This window comes from Anabrus simplex, chromosome 5 (assembly GCF_040414725.1).
Source record: "Anabrus simplex isolate iqAnaSimp1 chromosome 5, ASM4041472v1, whole genome shotgun sequence".
Classification (NCBI taxonomy): Eukaryota; Metazoa; Arthropoda; class Insecta; order Orthoptera; family Tettigoniidae; genus Anabrus; species Anabrus simplex.
In genome coordinates, this window is record NC_090269.1 from 349,199,796 (window position 1) to 349,217,457 (window position 17,662).

Consider the following 17,662-nt stretch of genomic DNA (forward strand, 5'->3'; position numbering starts at 1 on the left):
TTGCGATTTTCCGAAAACAAAAAATACATGTTTCTTTATTTTTTATGAAGATTCTAAATACTAATTTTTACATCTGCAAACTTTAAAAGTTTGGAGATATAGATTCACTCATTTTAAAAATTCACCCACTTTTCACCCTCCCATTAATTGGATTTTCCAAAAACAAAAGAATACGTGTTTCTTTATTTTTAAAGGAGATTCTAAATACCAATTTTTACATCTATAAACTTAAAAAGTTTTGAGATATAGATACACTCATTTTAAAAAATCACCCCCTTTTCACCCCCCAATTAATTGTATTTTCCACAAACAAAAAATACGCGTGTATTTATTTTTAAGGGAGATCCCAAACACCAATTTTCAGGTCTGTAATATCTTCAGGTTCTGAAATATAAGTAGACTCATGAAATGCATTCGACCCCTTTTTCAACCTTTTCCACCCTTCCTATTAGGATTTTCCGAAAACAAAACATACGTCTTTCTTTATCTTTAATGGAGATTCTAAATACCTATTTTTACACCTATAACCTTCAAAAGTTTTGAGATATAGATACACTCATTTTAAAATATTACCCCTTTTTTACCCCCTTAATTGGGTTTTCCAGAAACAAAAAAATACGTGTTTCTTTATTTTTAAAGGAGATCCAAACACCAATTTTCAGGTCTATAATATCTTCAGTTTCTGAGATATAAGTAGCCTCATTAAAGGCATTCAACCCCTTTTTCACCCCTTTTCACACCTCCTATTGCGATTTTCCGAAAACAAAAAATACGTCTTTCTTTATTTTTAATGAAGATTCTAAATACCAATTTTTACATCTGCAAACTTTAAAAGTTTGGAGATATAGATTCACTAATTTTAAAAATTCACCCCCTTTTCACCCTCCCATTAATTAGATTTTCCAAAAACAAAAAAATACGTGTTTCTTTATTTTTAAAAGAGATCAAAAGTACCAATTTTGAGGTCTGTAATATCTTCAGTTTCTGAGATATAAGTAGCGGTATCCTGATTAAAGGCATTCAACCCCTTTTTCACCCTTTTTCACCCCTCCTATCGGGATTGTCTGAAAACAAAAAAATACGTGTTTCCTTATTTTTAAAGAAGATTCTAAATACCAATTTTCACATCTGTAAACTTTTAAAGTTTTGAGATATAGACACACTCATTTTAAAATTTCACCCCCCCTTTTCACCCCCTTAGCGACGGAATATCCAAAAATCCTCTCTTAGCGAGCACCTACATCTTAATATGAATATATCCCCAAATTTTCATTTCTTTATGTCCATTAGTTTTGGCTCGGCGATGATGAATCAGTCAGTCAGTCAGTCAGGACAAGTTATTTTATATATATAGATTAACACACATTGATATTATTTCAGAAGATCAGTACCACACGCTTATATCATTTCAGAACATCATATAACACCAGACATGCTTATATCATTTCAGAAGATCGTATAACATAACACCCACTTACGAATATATTCTAAAGTCAAAATAACATTAACACACGCAGATTATATATATAAAATACACACCCCCAAGGCATTAGTACTACAAAATTAACTATCTATATCTACCTGCCCTTTGCTACATTTTAGAAATCAAATAAAACAGAACCATCACATGCAAGAACTTATTATTTACAATTATACACAACAGACTCATCCATGCGTAGTAGAATTAGATAAAATCAGATGTATTCATCTTAGTCCGGTTCGCTCCATGTTCAACCACGCACCACCTCAGCCATCAGGTCGGCCCATCGATGCGGTGCTCACACCATCATGACGGAAACATTTCCCTCTGTAGAAGTTCTCCTCTTAAGGTCCATGTTCTCGAGACACGTACGGCAGAATTGATAGGTACATGTCCGCACACAATTGGTAATCACTGAGCACACAAACAAAATACAAGTTAATTATGCTACAAATTATAAGCACGAAAATGCATTCTTCTCCGGAACAGTTTCATTAATATCCTATCCCAGCAAGAATCCGCGATTCAATAGTAAATCAGACTCCAACGTGCCCCGCAACTTCATCTTTAACCATGTTTACTGCTACTTGACGAACAAGTCTATCGGCACTTTGCACGTAATAATTATAATCTAAGACAATTTGAATGTAATTAATTCCCTTATGGGAGTAATCTCTGCGGATTAAGTCCAGAATTGTTCCTTTATGTCGATAAATGCTCAGTATACGTTTTCCCGGCGACGATCACAATACGCATCTGAACCTTTCAATCCCGAAGTTATGAGTAGAGTGTTGCTCTTCACCGCTCGGCGTCCTCCCGTCCGCGTACCTCATGGAACAAGCATCTGGGGAGTCCCCGGACCAGTTTCATTACACCCTGCTTCCAGTAGCCACATAACTAATTAAAAAGGTTTGCCAGGATATCTCTATTGCATTTTTCTAATTACGTGAAAGTCTCATTTGTCTTTAATAATCACTTCTATGGATTTAAGCTTATATTTCAACGTGCTCATATTGGTGTCCCTGCTGCTGCCTCAATTCTTCCCTCGCGCGCTATCTTGTGATTCGCTGGTTCGAAAGTTCTGCCAACTTAATTTAATATCTCTGTCGCATTTTGATTTCTCGTTTATCACTTTAGAGTGGAAGATTCCATCGCCTTCTTTCTGATGCAATATTCGCTGTTCTTTACACGTACGCTGTCGAAGATATAATTTTAGCAAGCTGGATTATGACATACTACTTGCTTCACATTTAGATTCTACCTCTACCTTTGTCCAACTATACCAATGACATGAACCACTTGGGTTCAAAAGTATGGGTGTTCTTTTCCGATGACCCAGTATTATATCTGCTGCTCATCGCATTATTACTGTAATTTTCCTACTAGTGAAAGACCCTACCGTCACCTAGGAATAAAGTGACCAAGACAGGTGTTAAGAAATTGGACGAATGTGAACAAAACTCAATTTCAAGTATTCACACAGCTCTTTTAGGAGTTGCTCTGGACAATTTGTCTGAAGCACATCTTTATGCGTTAAGCTAGCAGAAAGTATCCGCAGTTTACGAGCCGATGGTTCGCGATGTCACTGATCTATTTTAGTACCCTTCGTTGGGGTGTGAAGTAGACACCTTCATACACTTTGGTGTCAGTCTGAATTAACAGGACCTACCAATAACCACACAAGTACCGGGCGAGTTGGCCGTGCGCGTAGGGGCGCGCGGCTGTGAGCTTGCATCCGGGAGATAGTAGGTTCGAATCCCACTATCGGCAGCCCTGAAAATGGTTTTCCGTGGTTTCCCATTTTCACACCAGGCAAATGCTGGGGCTGTACCTTAATTAACGCCACGGCGCTTCTTTCCAACTCCTAGGCCTTTCCTATCCCATCGTCGCCATAAGACCTATCTGTGTCGGTGCGACGTAAAGCCCCTAGCAAAAAAACAAAAAAACAAAACACAAGTACCGGTACATAGCCGAATAACACTAAGCCGGCAGGTGATCTGTAACGCGTGCCTTAACATTGGAGTTAATAAAATATATATATATATATATTTAATACTTTGTAGAAAACTGAATTTTAAATAGAATCGCTGTGCTTTATTTAGTGATGGGCTAACCATTTCCCAATTGTTTTGGCTTTAATTGGTAAAGCATGTGCCTGTTCAATAAACGCCTATATATCAATGGCCGCCACTTAAAAAATAAATATTATTGAAAAATTAGAATAGGCATTCGTTTGAACTAGAATTCTGTGGTATATCCATACTAGATTTCGGTTTAATTCATGCAATCGTTTAGAGGTGATTGACAACTACCCTCTTATTTTGAACCAATTCGCGATTTTTGAAATAAATTTGAAAATATTGTATTTTTAATATAATATCTTGAAACAAAGTATTGCAGAATGTAACCGTCGTTTAGGTCCACGTTTGTTATAAGAATTGGGCATTCAATCTAAACATCGTCGCCTTAGGTATCGTCTATTTCTCTTACCCTCCAAGAACACCCAGTGCATTACTCTCCCAGGTAACCTACCTCCTTCCATTCGCCTCACATGGCCCCACCACGGAAGCTGGTTGAAACATACTTCATCTGTCAAGTTTGTTCCTAACTTAGCCTTTATCTCCTCATTTCGAGGCCATTCTTCCTCCTGTCTTTACTACCAATCTTTCTCGCCACTTTCATGTCTTTTACTCATAACTTAGGAATAATATACTCCGAGTCCACCTAACTTTCACTCCCATACAGAAAAATAGCTCTGAAAACAGATCGACGTAAGGATAGTTTCGTCCGATAGTCCGCCAGCCGTTATTGCTGTATGGGTATAAACGTCAAAATCTGTAACGTTTGTGTATAGCGACTCTTGCAATGCTTTAAATCAAGGTTATTTTAAAGCCTACATATATGTGCTTCGTATTATTTTTCCAGAGTACTGAAGTTTGTTGCATTGTGGTCTGAATATCATATTCTTATTGCGTTTTAAAATGATAAACTAAAATATAACTGAAGTCGTAAATTTTAATTTTATTTCTATCAGACATTTCAGCAACCTTGGAGCTTTTGGCACTCTTGAAGTTGCCCTGTTAGAGGTCAATTTGGAAAGATAACTTACTAAGGATATGGGAAACCTATACACAGGCCAATATACTTCGACCATGCCCACCAAATAAGTAAATAAGTCGGCTGTCACCTTCATATCAATAAACTTACGTCATTGCTACGCCTACGTAACCATGGAAACTGGTTTACAAGTACGGTAAGTTATTACGTCGTTTTCCGCAAACAGTTTCGCAGTTAACATATTTGCACGCCTAAAAAACATAGTCATGTGACAGATCCCTCTGAGTATGTTTGTGCAAAATTTCGTAAAATTCTACCCAGCAGAAGGGAGACGGGCAAACATAATTTCATTTCTATATAGAGATAGAAGTGGCCATATACATTGCAACCATGTACAAATCGCAATGATTTTTAAGACTTAAGTAAAAAAAATGCATATTGCCAATGTAATGGCCCTTGAATGAAGCCCATCTCGTCCTTCAAATCAAATGGCTAGAATTCATTCAGTAGGGAATAATTTATTTGCTATAGTTTTAATCAACACTTTCATTATATGTGCTTTTTCCTAAACACAAGTACCTTTTGTCTTTGAAAATAAGAGTTTACCACTGGTTGAATAAAGATACTTACACTTACGTTGGTTTTGCTTGCGAAACCCAAATTGGAGCCCCCTCCAACTCGAACTCCTTGAGGAGATTTTGTAACTTTCAATTTACTTTTTCATGACTTTTTGGGTATTAGTTCCTCTGTTGCCAAGTTTTAAGATTCTCATTAATAAAGTCCATTTTCATTTATATACTTACCGTATTGGGATTGCCACTGCTAGCTTACTCGTGTGCTTGGACTTGCCAAACCTCTCAATTCTGAGTAACAGGACACAGAGGGCTTAACGAACGAAAAAGAGGGCCGTAAGCGAGTGGAGGGGGGGGGAGGTATCCAGGAATGTGGCAACACCGTCCAATGGCATGTGCAATGCTCCTCCTTCTAGCCATATCCCTCACAATGCTTCTTTCAATATTACAGGTATAATAACTAATGACATGGAATTGATAACACTGAACAGCAACGTTCAAGGCATTTGGAGGAAACGCAAATGATTCGTGAAACGAACACCATTCATGATCACGGAGCATTACTATCGTGCTGATTTCTATATACTACTTCATGACATCCAACGTTATGACTTTCATATTGGTTCCGTATTGAATTATGAGAACATATAATTTAATTGACAAAGTTTTAACCCACCAACTCAATACTATAAAATAATGTATACATTACAATGTATTAGGGGACTAGTTTCGACCCTATGTGGGTCACCATCAGCCTAAATAAGGTACACTTTTTATTTGTTAATATCCAGGAATAATATTTTGTCGTAAATTGATAAAATTAATCAAATGAGTAAAATGTGTAATGTGATAATATATATATATATATATATAATGGTGAAATGTATGAAATGTTATGTGAGATAAAATTATATCGTGGTACTGATCAATAGATAGGAAAATGTTCAAGTTTCAACATATTGCAGTGAGACTATAAATATAGTAAGACATCGATTATTTATAATAATGGTTGAAATATTGCACTTTATTTATACATTAAAATTGCCTGGTGATAAGGTATAAAATGCCGGTATGGATATAAAGACCAGATGCTTCTAGTGAATTATATCGTTCTATTACGTCTTCTATCAAATATTGAATATATGTTATGCACAACATTGGCGGAGAAGGTATCTCATTTACGACAAAATATTGTTCCTGGATATCAACAAATAAAAAGTGTACCTTATTTAGGCTGATGATGACCCACACAGGGTCGAAACTAGTCCCCTAATACAATGTAATGTATACATAGGCATCACAATTATTGTATAGAATTGAGTAGGTGGATTAAAACTTTGTCAATTAAATTATATGTACTTCATGACATTCCAATAAGCAAACCTCACTTCGATCCAAACTTGCGAATCTCGTCTCGTAGTTCTGTGGTGCTGAGGCAGAATTGTACAAAGCGTTAATTTTTTAAAAATTTATTCCTTTTGCCGGGATGAGTGGCTCAGACGGTTGACGCGCTGGCCTTTTGACGTCAACTTGGCAGGTTCGATCCTAGCTCAGACCGCTGATATTTGAAGGTGCTTAAATCCGTCAGCCTCGTATCGGTAGATTTACTGGCACGTAAAATTACTCCTCCGGAACTAAATTCTGGCAGCTTGGCGTCTCAAAAACTGGACATTTTTGTGTCCTCCCAAAATCAAACTGCCTCTGTCATATTCAAACTCACAATCTTGATATCTGGAGGCCGATACACTTTCATTGGTTGGCAGAGGGAGCTGTTATACTGTACCATTATTCTCAGGTTTAAAGGGGTATGTGTGGACAACGTTATCCAGGTTTTCCAGATCGAATATTTAAAAAAATTGAAGTTTTGCATAAACTGCCAGCACTTGAAGAATGTTGAAACTCTAATTGAAAAATGACGCTTAATGTCAAAATCAAGATTTGTCTAAAACCATAAAGCAAATTTACTGATATCCTTGTGATATGTTATGCTATTTATCTAAATAGATATCTATAGACAATGTTTTTTATGCCAGTATGAAACGGTACGCAGTACCGGCACTACCTTTTTTCCGTGTTTCCTCTTTAAATGTTCTGCGATTTATTGACAGAGCAATTTATTATAAATATTCCAGCAGATGGCACTGTGTTCACGAATTCAATTTTCAGTTTTGACTCTAGCAAATTGCTACCATGCTCTTATGTTTTATAGGCTTCATATGTTCGTAACGCATCCGTAACAGGAAGTTGTATTCACTTTCCGATTGTTTCCAATGTCAGACAATTAGTTCTATACCCGTTCTGCAACATGCAGGTGTTCACCTGAGTTTTGAGTAAATCTAGTCTAAGTTAAATCAGTGCACACATTGTTAAAAATCCAGAGTTCTAGCTGTTCAGGCAAGCAACTCAATGTTGAAAATATCCTAGGGATACGAGCTAGGAATCTTTTCTTTTAGCAAAGTCCCCTCCGTACAGGCTATGAAGGCCCTTGGTGGACTGGAAGGTAAAGGCTTCCACCATTGTTAACCTCGGCACGTGATGGGGTAGAGTGGTTAGCTCTACGCCCGGCCACCTTTGCCCCCAGGAATTAACCTGGTACTCATTTTTGGTGTAGGCTGAGTGCACCTCAGGGCCATATGCACCTCCGGAAGTGGAAATCTCGTTTCTTAAATTTTACGACTTCCTGACGGGGATTCGAACCCACGTCCTTCCGGGCGAACCGAGCACGCTACGAATCTTAGGTAAATAAAATATAATAAAAATATGATAATATATTATTTATTTATTCCTAAAAATGACAATCCTTTTCTTAATCAACGTTATCCAGACGATTAAATTAGCAGTTTGCCTTTTTCTACCACTACGAGCGCTAATGTGAGTCAGTGCAGAGTTTCACTTAAGCCCTTATAACTGCTATCGGTGTGGCCATTTTTCAAAAATTCAAAAAACTGAGGGTAATGAACCAAGGAACACATTACAGAAAAATTATGTAAATAAGTTACTTTGGCTAGGGTTTGAATAAAAAAATGAAACGAGTAAATAAACAAGCGATTTTAGGCTTCTTTTTTTTTTGGAACTGTATTTAGGCCGGAAGTAATTTTCAGAATTTGTTTTTAGTTTGATTGAGATATTCAAGACTCACAATTTGAAACTTTTACGGGCCACTTAGCCCTTCAAAGTTCGATACATTTAAGGAAATTGCTAAATTTTACGTTTTTCATACTATGGGGACGGCTACTTTTTCCGCTAAGTGTGGAAGTTACTCTAATAGGCGCCTACATGATGAGTTCCGGAACTTTTATTTTTTTCAGAGAAAAGCACTGTCTATAGATAATAAAAGTAATTACCATTATTATTTACAGATTGGTGTTGTCAGATAGTTTGCTAGCGTCCCGATCTCTTATAAATTCGTCATGACATTATTTTGACGAGTATCAATTAAAGAAGCCTTCAAGATTAATGTTTTAAATTATAAACCTATTAATAATCTCCGTATCTAATTGAAATAACTCAGAAAATAATTCTGCAGAGTACTATTTATTTCCACCGTACAATCCATGGGTGACAACGCCAAGTGTCGAGCTGCGAAACGAATCTAATTACACACTGGGAATTCGTTTTTTAAGGCTATAACTGCGGTAACGCATCAAGTAAGCCGTAATGTTACACTAGCTTTTCCTCTAATTACACACTGGGAATTCGTTTTTTAAGGCTCTAACTGGGGTGACGCATCAAGTAAGCAGTAATGTTACACTCGCTTTTCCTTCATTTATCAAGACATGGTTCTCAAAGTGTGTAGATAGGGAGAGAAAGAGAGAGTGAGAGAGATTTATTAAAGAAATAAATCGTCCGTCTTCCAATGAGGTTGATCATTCAAATCCGGAATATAGTCAGATTATATTTTCAGTAGAGTTTGAAAACATAAAAAAGTGGAAATTTATTGTTAATGTTATTATCTTCCATTTTCCAGAGGCAGTGGATGAGGAATGTTAATCATGTTCTCAATTATAGGTGAAAATGAATGATTTATAGAGAGTCCCTCAGTATCTGTATTACTATTCCTTTTCTGTTTCACAAAATGTAACTTTCAAGTTTTGTAGTAAAGTCGATGTCTGACTAGGGAAGTTGCCCCTTGCTCCGAATATCAGGCCATAAGAATTTTGGATCCTGAAATGTACATTAGTGAATATTATTTATAACATTGTTATTTCAATGTCATGATATATTCTTAAGTAAAGGAATAGTAATGCTGTCCACAGTTCTAGTAAATAACGTCTTTGTAGTCCCAGTCTGTTCATGAATGCACCAGACGGCGAGTGGGGGTCTGAAACGTCCAACGGTACCTGGACGGGGCAAGCAGGTCTCGTGGTGTCCGGTGAAGTGGACGTCGCTGCTGACTGGTTTACGGTGACAGAGCAGCGTATGAAGGCCATGGACTACACCTCCGTAGTGCTATCCTCCAAGTAAGTAGTCTCGAGTTGTGTGCGTTGTTTAAATCGAGATGCTGCTCACGACTGCCAATATATAGTGTCCCTGGAGGGATGGTTAATACTCAGGGATATGACAGGAATTATCATTTGAACCAAGAAAGATCATATAGACGTATGTGTCTTACCCACCCAAATTCTTTGACGTTTCGAAATGGGTATACGTTTCTGCATGTAATGTTCCCCATACATGTGTTCGTGTAGAATGTCACCGTGTGCTGGTAGTACTGAATTGAATTTTTTTTATTGAACTGAATTTATTGAACTGAACATAACAGGCTTTCGCCCAGTTACAATATTCCAATAAAATAAACACTCACAGATTTTTATAGCTAGACACTAACTACTTACTACTTAACTACTTCTAAATCTACTTTGTAGCATCTTGCACATGGGCGGATCGCCAGCTCCACATGCAACACACCACCTAACTAAACTAACTACTATACTACATGAATATATACTAAATCTATCCTAAATCTGTCTGGCCGCGACATCACCCCTGGTGAGGAACTGCTACCACCCTTCCCTGGGATGTCACGACCAGACATGTCTCATGAGGCTCGGAAACCGATACCTCATAGACCCTTTAAGCTGTCAATGTTATTTCCTCACCACTCCTTCCTGTAACAACCCACATGTGTGCGGATTACCTAGCTCTACATGTAGGCTGTCACACCTATATTTCACTGCCGAGACGGATTCCATAACTCGGCTCATCTTTCACTGTCTCATTGACAACTTACTTCCTCTAACCTAACACTACTTTACATGTGCAGACGTACCGAATCAACACTTTAGCTTGAGGTAGGTCAGGCCTATCCCCGCCTCTTCCAACTCTACTGTACGTCAGCAGCCAAAAACAAATAAACTAACAAAACCAAACTACACTGACTGACAGAGCAAATGCAACACCAAGAAGGAGTGTTCAGAACATTATGCCAATTACAGGGTAGACTGACGTCACTGAGGTATGCTCATGATGTGAAATGCGCCGCTGTGCTGCGCACGTAGCGAACGATAAATGGGACACGGCGTTGGCGAATGGCCCACTTCGTACCGTGATTTCTCAGCCGACAGTCATTGTAGAACGTGTTGTCCTGTGCCACAGGACACGTGTATAGCTAAGTATTTCAGGCCGCCGTCAACGGAGGCATTTCCAGCAGACAGACGACTTTACGAGGGGTATGGTGATCGGGCTGAGAAGGGCAGGTTGGTCGCTTCGTCAAATCGCAGCCGATACCCATAGGGATGTGTCCACGGTGCAGCGCCTGTGGCGAAGATGGTTGGCGCAGGGACATGTGGCACGTGCGAGGGGTCCAGGCGCAGCCCGAGTGACGTCAGCACGCGAGGATCGGCGCATCCGCCGCCAAGCGGTGGCAGCCCCGCACGCCACGTCAACCGCCATTCTTCAGCATGTGCAAGACACCCTGGCTGTTCCAATATCGACCAGAACAATTTCCCGTCGATTGGTTGAAGGAGGCCTGCACTCCCGGCGGCCGCTCAGAAGACTACCATTGACTCCACAGCATAGACGTGCACGCCTGGCATGGTGCCGGGCTAGAGCGACTTGGATGAGGGAATGGCGGAACGTCGTGTTCTCCGACGAGTCACACTTCTGTTCTGTCAGTGATAGTCACCGCAGACGAGTGTGGCGTCGGCGTGGAGAAAGGTCAAATTCGGCAGTAACTGTGGAGCGCCCTACCGCTAGACAACGCGGCATCATGGTTTGGGGCGCTATTGCGTATGATTCCACGTCACCTCTAGTGCGTATTCAAGGCACGTTAAATGCCCACCGCTACGTGCAGCATGTGCTGCGGCCGGTGGCATTCCCGTACCTTCAGGGGCTGCCCAATGCTCTGTTTCAGCAGGATAATGCCCGCCCACACACTGCTCGCATCTCCCAACAGGCTCTACGAGGTGTACAGATGCTTCCGTGGCCAGCGTACTCTCCGGATCTCTCACCAATCGAACACGTGTGGGATCTCATTGGACGCCGTTTGCAAACTGTGCCCCAACCTCGTACGGACGACCAACTGTGGCAAATGGTTGACAGAGAATGGAGAACCATCCCTCAGGACACCATCCGCACTCTTATTGACTCTGTACCTCGACGTGTTTCTGCGTGCATCGCCGCTCGCGGTGGTCCTACATCCTACTGAGTCGATGCCGTGCGCATTGTGTAACCTGCATATCGGTTTGAAATAAACATCAATTATTTGTCCGTGCCGTCTCTGTTTTTTCCCCAACTTTCATCCCTTTCGAACCACTCCTTCTTGGTGTTGCATTTGCTTTGTCAGTCAGTGTAAAATAAAACCAAAATAAAATAAAATAAAACGGGCAGACAAACAACCAACAATCTCATTAGAAGGTTGTGCTGGTAGTAGGACTACACTGCACCATTTCAACAATGTGTTGCTGTTCCAGCACAGCTTGTTGAACTGCACGTTCAGAAGAAAAATGGAAACTTGGAAGAATACCTGTTTCACTCACGCAATGTGCAGTAAACTCTGGTAAACATTCTACGATCAGGAATTCGACGTGTCGGAAAGCACCGACTGTATTCCTCGACAACAGCAGGAGCACTAACATGGCAGAAGCCGTAAGCGGACATCATATCTGCATATTCTTCATTAGTGTAGATGTGTGGTATTTTAGCCAGCGCGAGTACAAACAGTTAACCGATACTTATCTATGATACACACTCGTACTACTTCACTCACAACACACCATGGACAACTGGCTAGTTTAATGGCAGAAAGACATCCCGAGCAAAGAGATTGGAAGCAACGAGGTAGGTTGTGCTAGAATAAAACGTTAAAGAAGTTGGATGGGTAAGAGACATATCTGCCCACCACTAACACAGAAACAAATGTACATTGAATGTAAAAGAAACAGCTAAGAATAGGGCATATGTCCATATGATGCTTTTTCCTCCAAATGATCGTTCCTGTCATATCACTGAATATTGACCATTCGTCCTGCGACACTCTGGATATTTTTTATGTCCCTGTTATTGTTAATTTCAGTTTAGGATATTGAACGCCGTAAACGTCAGTTCACTGAGAAATTCGTGTGTAAATCTTCCTTACAATTATACTTGCAATGTTCTAACAGTGACGTTTTGATTCGCTTAGCATTAAGGGAAATAGGAGGGGAGAGTGTCAGATGATGAGAATAAGGATCCATTTGGTTACTTAGGTGGAGATAAAAATATATACATTTCATCCTACATTCGTTATGAATTCATGTTAAAATAAACTATTTCCGTTTTATATTATACTCATATGTTGACTTACCATTTTTATTAACATAATTATATAACAATTTATCACATTCTTGTGTTTAGTAGCTACTGATTACATTCTATAATTATGTACAACTTTCCTTCGATTGTCACACAAATTTTGGTATCAGTAATGTTTTCTCTTTTGGTATGTAAATCTTCTTCACACGTTTTACCTGAATAATTGTAACTAACTGATATTTGTGAAGGAAATTTCCTGTGTATGGGATCCTCACCACTATTACTTGATTCGAGACCTGGAAAAGATCCGAAGGAAAGCAGCACGGTTAGTTCTGGGTGACTTCCGACAAAAGAGTAGTGTTGTCAGAATGTTGCACACTTTAGGCTGGGAAGACTTGGGAGTAAGGAGACGTGAGTATGTTTCCAACTGTCAGCGGAGATATCGCTTGGAATGACATTAGTAGACGAATAAAGTAAAATGGAGTTTTCACACGAACGAAAGATTACAATAAGAAGGTAAAGTTGGAATTCAAGAGTAAAAACTGAATCAAATATCCGTTTATACTAAGAGGAATGAGATATAGGAATAATTTACCAGGAGCGATGATTGATATATGTGCAACTTCTTTAAAATCAACTAAGAGAAAAGTAGGGAAACGTCTTTTTTTTACAAGTTGCCCTACGTCGCACCAACATAGATAGGTCTAATGGCGACGATGGGACAGGAAAGTGCTAGAAGTGGGAAGGAATCGGCCGTGGCCTTAATAAGGTACAGAACAAGCATTTGCTTGGTGTGAAAATGGAAACCACAGAAAACCATTTTCAGGGCTGCCGATAGTGGGGTTCGAAACCACTATCTCACGAATAAATAATTATATGGACAAAAATGTATGAAGAGGACGTTCCCCTCAGACCAGTAGTTAGAGGATAGGTTCTTCTACGTATGTTATGGAAAAATATCTTAGCAACACTTTAAAGGATGTACTGAATCATACTTTAGAGACTCTCCATATTTCGTTAATAAGTTGTCTACCATAACTCTTCAAAACAATGCGCTTCTGGAGAGTTTTGATGTGGAGTCCTTGTTCACTAACGTGCCGATTGACTGGATCATATCTCTCATTGGGTATCTATTCCCTGAGGACATTATTAAACTATTTTACCACTGCGTGACTTCAAGCTATTGCTTGTAGGATGGACAATTTTACGAACAGATGGATGTGACTATGGGAAGTTTACTTTGCCGGTAATGGCTGATTTCTTCATGGAGCATTTTGAGGCTATTTCTTCTGATCCCATCAAACCGATGATTTGGTGGAGGTATATTGTCGATACATTTATGGTCTGGACAAAAGGTCCTGAGAAACTTCACCAAATTTTAAACCACCTAAATCAGCAGCATCCTTCAATAAAGTTCACTATGGAAATGGAGTCGGACGGATTCCTTCCTTTCTTGGATGTTCTAGTAAGAAAGAAACTGGACGGCTTCTTTGGGCAAACCGTTTATTACAAGCCTACCCAAAAATTTGCTCCCTCCATGTAGATTCTCACCACCATCCTGCACAAAAATAGGGCATTCTGGAGCCGCTTACCACGCGGGCGAAACGAATTTGTGAGTCATCATCAATCCAGAAGGAGATGGACACACTTAAAGTCATGCACAAGGATAATCGTTGCAATGATGTACAGATTTATAGAGTCCTGAATCCCAGACAGACGACTCAGCGATATCCTCAATAATACAGGCCGTATTGCCAAGGTCCTCCGCAAGCACAATATAAAATCCGTATTCGGCACCGTCAAAAAAATTGCTCACAGTTTAGTTAAAAGCAAGGAAAAATTGTCCCCACTACTACACCCTAGGTCAGGGATGGCGAACCTATGCCACGCGTGTCATTAGGTGACACGCGAACACGATTTCGGTGACACACCACATGCACATGTTAAAATTTTTATGTACTTTTTGTACTATAGACTATACATACCTCGTCCATCGTATAGTCATAGTGTTTCAGGTTTAAGAAATAAATACCGAATATCTAAATTCTAGTTCCATTCGAAAGTGAATTATGGCAACACTACAACACCCATAGGTCCGGAAGTCAAGTGAAATAAAAGTCAGATGCAACCGACGAGCTATTCGCTTACCCATATCAGTGAATTAGTGAAATTTGGCTAGTGTGTGGTTGCCAGCATCGCGTAATTATTCCTAGTGAGTAACTGTTTATTGTTGTGAATTTTGTAAGACAAATATTTGCCAAGAAATTATCCTAATTTCGAGATATGGAGAAAGTATCGCACTTTATTTCAAAACCTCATATTGCACAAATGAGTGTTTTTTCTTTTTTTTGAGTGGTTAGATATGGACAGTTTAGAAATGGAGTTGACTGAATTTTAAGAAAGCATGTATGGGTAAAAAAGTTCGTACAACTTGATGAAGGTGAATACTCTCTCCAGAAGCCTTAGAACTTATATTTGAACAGTACAACAGTCTCCCACAAAAGTTTTCGGCCATGAAGAAACTTGCTACAGCGCTACTTACTTTGTTTGGGTCATCATACGCCTGCAAGCACGCATTTTCTACAGCGAACGTTGTGAAGACAAGTTATGAACCTAACATAAATGACAAAGCTACGAAGTATTTTTGCGGTATTCGCGAAAATGCGATCATGAAACATGCAATCACATGTATTTTGTATTTTAAAATATATATATGTAATATCATATTATGAAACACAATTTGGAATTAGTGATGGAAGTCAGTGGTGGCGGTGGTGAGTAGGGGCGGGGGTTGTATCCATTACAAACGAAAATAACAAGTGGCACAGAAACAGTTGAGAATAATCCAGACCTAAAATGGCACACTAGTTGGGAAAGGTTCGCCATCCCTGCCCTAGGTTGTATGAAATTATTGACAAGGTATACATGCACTGGCAAAATATGACGGTCCATTGATATCGTATCAAAGAACACAAACGTAATATCCGTTTAAACCAGCGTCAGAAATAGAAAAAATACCAAACCACCGAGCTCGATAGCTGCAGTCGCTTAAGTGCGGCCAGTATCCAGTAATCGGGAGATAGTGGGTTCGAGCCCCACTGTCGGCAGCCCTGAAGATGGTTTTACGTGGTTTCCCATTTTCACACCAGGAAAATGCCGGGGTTGTACCTTAATTAAGGCCACGGCCGCTTCCTTCCAATTCCTAGGCCTTTCCTATCCCATCATCGCCGTAAGACATATCTGTGTCGGTGCGACGTAAAGCAAATAACAAAAAAAAAATACCGAACCCCATGGCAGTACAGCCCTTGAAGGGCATTGGCCTACCAAACGACCGCTGCTCAGCCTATAGGCCTGCAGATTACGTGGTGTCGTGTGGTCAGCACGACGAATCTTCTCGACCGTTATTCCTGGCTTTCTAGACCGGGGCCGCTATCTCGCCGTCAGATAGCTCCTCAATTCTAATCACGTAGGCTGAGTGAATCTCGAACCAGCCCTCAGGTCCAGGTAAAAATCCCTGACCTGGCCGGAATCGAACCCGAGGCCTCCGGGTAAGAGGCAGGCACGCTACCTCTACACCATGGGGTCGGCATCAGCAATGGTAGAGCACACCCTATTCTTGGGTCAATAAAATCGTGGTTCAAGTTGTTCTAGTTCTTACCTACACTAAATACTATAGGCCTAGGATTACACGGAAAGCTGTTATTATGTGCACGTAATCTGTAGTAAACCGCCTAGAGATCACAAGAGTACGAATTTGAAAAACAATGAAATTAAATAACAATGGTGGAAGGGCAGGGAATAGAACTACCAACGTAAAACCTTTGTGGCTGGCAACCACGTATTACTTTATTCGTGGTAGAGGAAATAAATAAAATAAAATAATATAAAATGATTAACGATCTCGGATAGCATCAATTAGTACCTGAACATGCTGATACTGTTGCTTACTACACTTCTCACAGAGAAGAAGAAATGAAACAGAAGGAAGTGAGTATGAGTTCACCCCGTAACTTTGGTTTGTCAAACAGGAGCATTTAGCAAATGTCTTCGCAACAACGTGAGTCCCACGATGCAGGACGATCTCGATTAGCATTATTCATCACCTGAAGATCCAAAACACGGATTACTTTCACCATTGTACCGAGAGTTCAAGAGACTAATGTGAAAACGCAGTATCTACCATTTTCCTTGCGCGAGACTCCGCTTAGGGAGGTAAGCCGGTAAGCAGCGTATGTTGCCACTGGTCTATGTAGCCCGAGTCACATGAAACCTAGTCAAAAGGGGTCCAGGAGGTTTTCGTTTGAATAAAGAGACGTGCCTAAATCGACATCAGCCACCCCCCACGTGATGTTGAGAGTCGGCCCAGGGAGGCTTAACACTATCCACAAAGGATATTTAACTGTAAGAAATAGGTGTCGTCCGCTTCCGACACGTGAAGAAATCTTTCGGAGTAAACTTCTAATACTCTGGGGTCTATTAAGATAGTTAATACTTAGAATGAATGTTCAAAGAATTTTTATTTATTTATTTATTTATTGATCTATTTATTTATTTGTTTATTTATTTATTTATTTATTTATTTATTTATTTATTTATTTTTATTTATTTATTATTTATTTATTTATTTATTTATTTATTTATTTATTTATTTATTTATTTATTTATTTATTTATTTATTTATATATTTATTTATTCGTGTAATTTTGGCCAACTAAGGACCACGTCATTTCAACTGGGTTTTAATATTTTCCCAGTACTCCCGTATTCGTTGCCAGTGTTGTACCTTTCTTTCTTCGGTCCACATCTTACACCTTCTCTCTTT

General features: G+C 39.5%; 1 protein-coding gene across 1 annotated transcript in view; it reads left to right on the forward strand.

The window, feature by feature from the left end:
- LOC136874531 (uncharacterized) overlaps positions 1-17,662 on the forward strand; it is a 94,455-nt gene that overhangs the window by 55,400 nt on the left and 21,393 nt on the right. Inside the window, exon 6 of the mRNA XM_068227830.1 lies at positions 9,390-9,569. Coding sequence (XP_068083931.1) covers positions 9,390-9,569 — 180 coding nt within the window. The remainder of the gene's footprint in view (positions 1-9,389; positions 9,570-17,662) is intronic.